At 42.7% G+C, this 3,190-nt stretch overlaps 1 protein-coding gene across 1 annotated transcript; it reads left to right on the top strand.

Moving 5' to 3' along the window:
• The first annotated feature begins 298 nt into the window (after window positions 1–298).
• LOC137729540 (L-type lectin-domain containing receptor kinase VII.1) lies at window positions 299–2,839 on the top strand. The gene has a single exon (XM_068468517.2). It carries the CDS (start codon window positions 515–517, stop codon window positions 2,609–2,611), a length of 2,097 nt encoding a protein of 698 aa, XP_068324618.2. The 5' UTR covers window positions 299–514; the 3' UTR covers window positions 2,612–2,839.
• Window positions 2,840–3,190: the final 351 nt, after the last annotated feature.

Here is a 3,190-nt window from a genome sequence, read left to right as displayed (position 1 = left end):
AACTACTAGTTTCTCAGATTCTCAGAACAAATAAGACCATCAAAATTGACTTAATAAAACTAAAATTTGGCCATAAAATATAAAGATTAGAGGACTTTTAAATTTCAACTTTCGAGAAAGAATGCTGCATTTTGCTTGTTCGTGGTCCCATCCACGTGTAGTCTGCCTTCAGCCAGACAGCAAATTCCACCACGAAACCCTACCATTTTTGTAATTAAACCCATCTCCAAGGGCAGAAATGACACATCACCAGACCCTGAGTCATTATCAGCCTAAGTGAAGAAAGACAGACCGTTATCTGCATCACCAACAATTCTCCTGTTTCATTCATTTCCCGATATCCATCAGTGGCCCTTTACCTCCTCCACCATCTTCAGCTTCCTCCGTTTTACCTTTTGATATTCTAAACTACTTTAATCTTCACAGTCGACATTCATTATCAGTTGTAGTCGAACGACGCATTTCTTAACCAACTAACTTAACTCATGTTCGTTACTTTCTGATTTTTTCTGCAATGAACAAGACAAACCCAAATCACAAACCCCTCATCCTCCTGATTCTACTTCCTTGGATCCTATCCTTCCAACCAGCTTTCGCCGTCGACTTTGTCTTCAATGGCTTCAACTCCTCCGACATGTTGCTCCTCTACAGCAACGCCACCGTCGAATCTCGAACCCTAACGCTAACAAACAACACCAACTTCTCCATCGGCCGAGCGCTCTACAAGTCCAAGATCCCCACCAAAGAACCAAACTCATCGTACGTATACCCTTTCTCAACTTCTTTCATTTTCTCCATTGCCCCTTACAAGAACACGCTTCCCGGCCACGGCTTGGTCTTCATTTTTGTGCCGGAAACCGGCATCAAGGGGACGAGCTCCAGCCAGCATCTAGGACTCTTCAATCTCACCAACGACGGTAAGTCCGACAACCATGTTTTCGGTGTCGAATTTGATGTGTTTAAGAATGAGGAATTTGGAGATATTAATGACAACCATGTCGGCGTTGATGTGAATTCACTTAAATCTGTCGAGGCACACGAGGCAGGTTTTTGGCCGGAAAATAGTGATGGAAGTGATGAAAAAAGTTTCAAGAAATTGAAGCTTAATAGTGGGGAAAATTACCAGGTTTGGATTGATTACAAGGATCTGCTTATCAACGTTACAATGGTTCGGGCCGGCGAGAAAAGGCCGAAAACCCCGTTGTTGAGTTTTGGCTACAATTTGTCTGGTGTTTTTAGGGATGAAATGTTTGTTGGGTTCACAAGTTCAACAGGGCAGTTAGTTGAGAGCCACAAGATTTTGGCATGGAGTTTTAGCAATTCCAACTTTTCGTTGAGTGAGAGCCTGATCACTTCTGGTTTGCCTTCTTTTGTGCTTCCAAAGAGGTCGATTTTCGTGTCGAAAGGTTTCATTGCAGGGATCACGGTGGGTGGATTTTTTGTGATTGGTCTGATTGCTCTGTTTGCTCTGTTTTTGGTCAAGAGGCATAGGAGACTGGCAAGGGAGAGAGAGGAAATGGAAGATTGGGAATTGGAGTACTGGCCACATAGAATTACCTATCAGGAAATTGAGGCCGCGACGAAGGGTTTCGATGAAGAGAATGTGATTGGAGTTGGAGGCAATGGGAAGGTTTACAAGGGTGTATTAGCAGGAGGGGGGGAGGTCGCGGTGAAGCGCATTTCGCACGAAAATGATGGGATGAGGGAGTTCTTGGCTGAGATTTCAAGCATTGGGAGGTTGAAGCACAGAAATTTGGTAGGGTTGAGAGGTTGGTGCAAGAGAGAGAAAGGTAGCTTCATGTTGGTGTATGATTACATGGAAAATGGGAGTTTGGACAAAAGGGTTTTTGATTGTGATGAGAGTAAGATGTTGAATTTTGAAGACAGAATTAGGGTTTTGAAAGATGTGGCTTCGGGGCTGTTGTACTTACATGAGGGTTGGGAGTCCAAAGTCCTACATAGGGACATTAAGGCAAGTAATGTGTTACTTGATAAGGAAATGAATGGAAGGCTTGGGGATTTTGGGTTGGCAAGGATGCATGGACACGGTGAAGTGCCTGGCACAACTAAGGTTGTCGGGACCGTAGGTTACTTGGCCCCGGAAGTGATTCGGATGGGGCGAGCATCAGAGAAAACTGATGTGTTTGGATTCGGGATCTTGATTTTGGAAGTGATGTGTGGGAGGAGGCCTCTAGAGGGTGGGATGCCACCTTTGGTGGAATGGGTGTGGAAACTTATGGTGCAGGGAAACTTGTTACAAGCCTTTGATGAGAGGCTAAGAGCTAGGGGAGAGTTTGATGAGGAGGAAGTGGAAAAGCTTTTGCATTTGGGATTGTTGTGTGCATATCCTGACCCAAATGCTAGACTGTCGATGAGACAAGTGGTTGAAGTGTTGGAGGGGAAGAACAACGATCAGCAGGATGAGTCAGAAACTGAGGACATGGATGCATATTTGCTCCGAAAGTTGCAATCCAAGGATATGTGGTCGGATTTTTCACAAACTTTTGGGTATGGATCACATTCACACCCAACTTTTGAAGATATAAAGCAAACCATATCCACTTCAATGTCTCTTTCTTGGTCCAATACTAGCATAGTGGAAGGTAGATGAATCTCCATCGTGCACCAAATGGGAAGGGAGTTTGAGCTTTGAGGTTTTGCTTTTGCTTCTTTTTTCTTACATATCCATTCATTTTCTTTGGATTGATTACACATGTAGTATAGCTCACTTTACCACATAATATGTATGTATGAGTTGTAGCATAAAGATCCACATAATATGTATGTATGAGTTGTAGCATAAAGATCCATTGCAATCTATTTACAATCTTCGACCTAAGGCCTCCTTTCGTGTGCTTAAATTTATCAATGACGAGACTGAACTCATTAAATTAGACGAGTTTTTGACCTATTATAAAAGGTGAATGCTTGCAACGTTTTCATTTGAACCTTATCGGTCTACATTTTCTTGAGGTATTGTACGAGAAGTGGACAGTTATACGAGAAGTACTCAAGAACTTCTCCAGCCACACGAACAGATTTGAAATTAAGAAACTTATGGGACTTAAAGCCAATGTAAAAGTTATGGGCCTTAAAGCCAATGTTTACACAAGAGTGTAAACTTGGAAAACCAGAACATCTTTTGATAACTAAAAGGACATTGCTCGAGGGGATGAGCTTCGATGTTGTT

Source organism: Pyrus communis, chromosome 10, assembly GCF_041283825.1.
Source record: "Pyrus communis isolate YQ-2024b chromosome 10, ASM4128382v1, whole genome shotgun sequence".
Lineage (NCBI taxonomy): Eukaryota > Viridiplantae > Streptophyta > Magnoliopsida > Rosales > Rosaceae > Pyrus > Pyrus communis.
The sequence above is the reverse complement of the archived record's forward strand: the minus strand, read 5'-3'. Positions and strand labels throughout refer to the sequence as shown.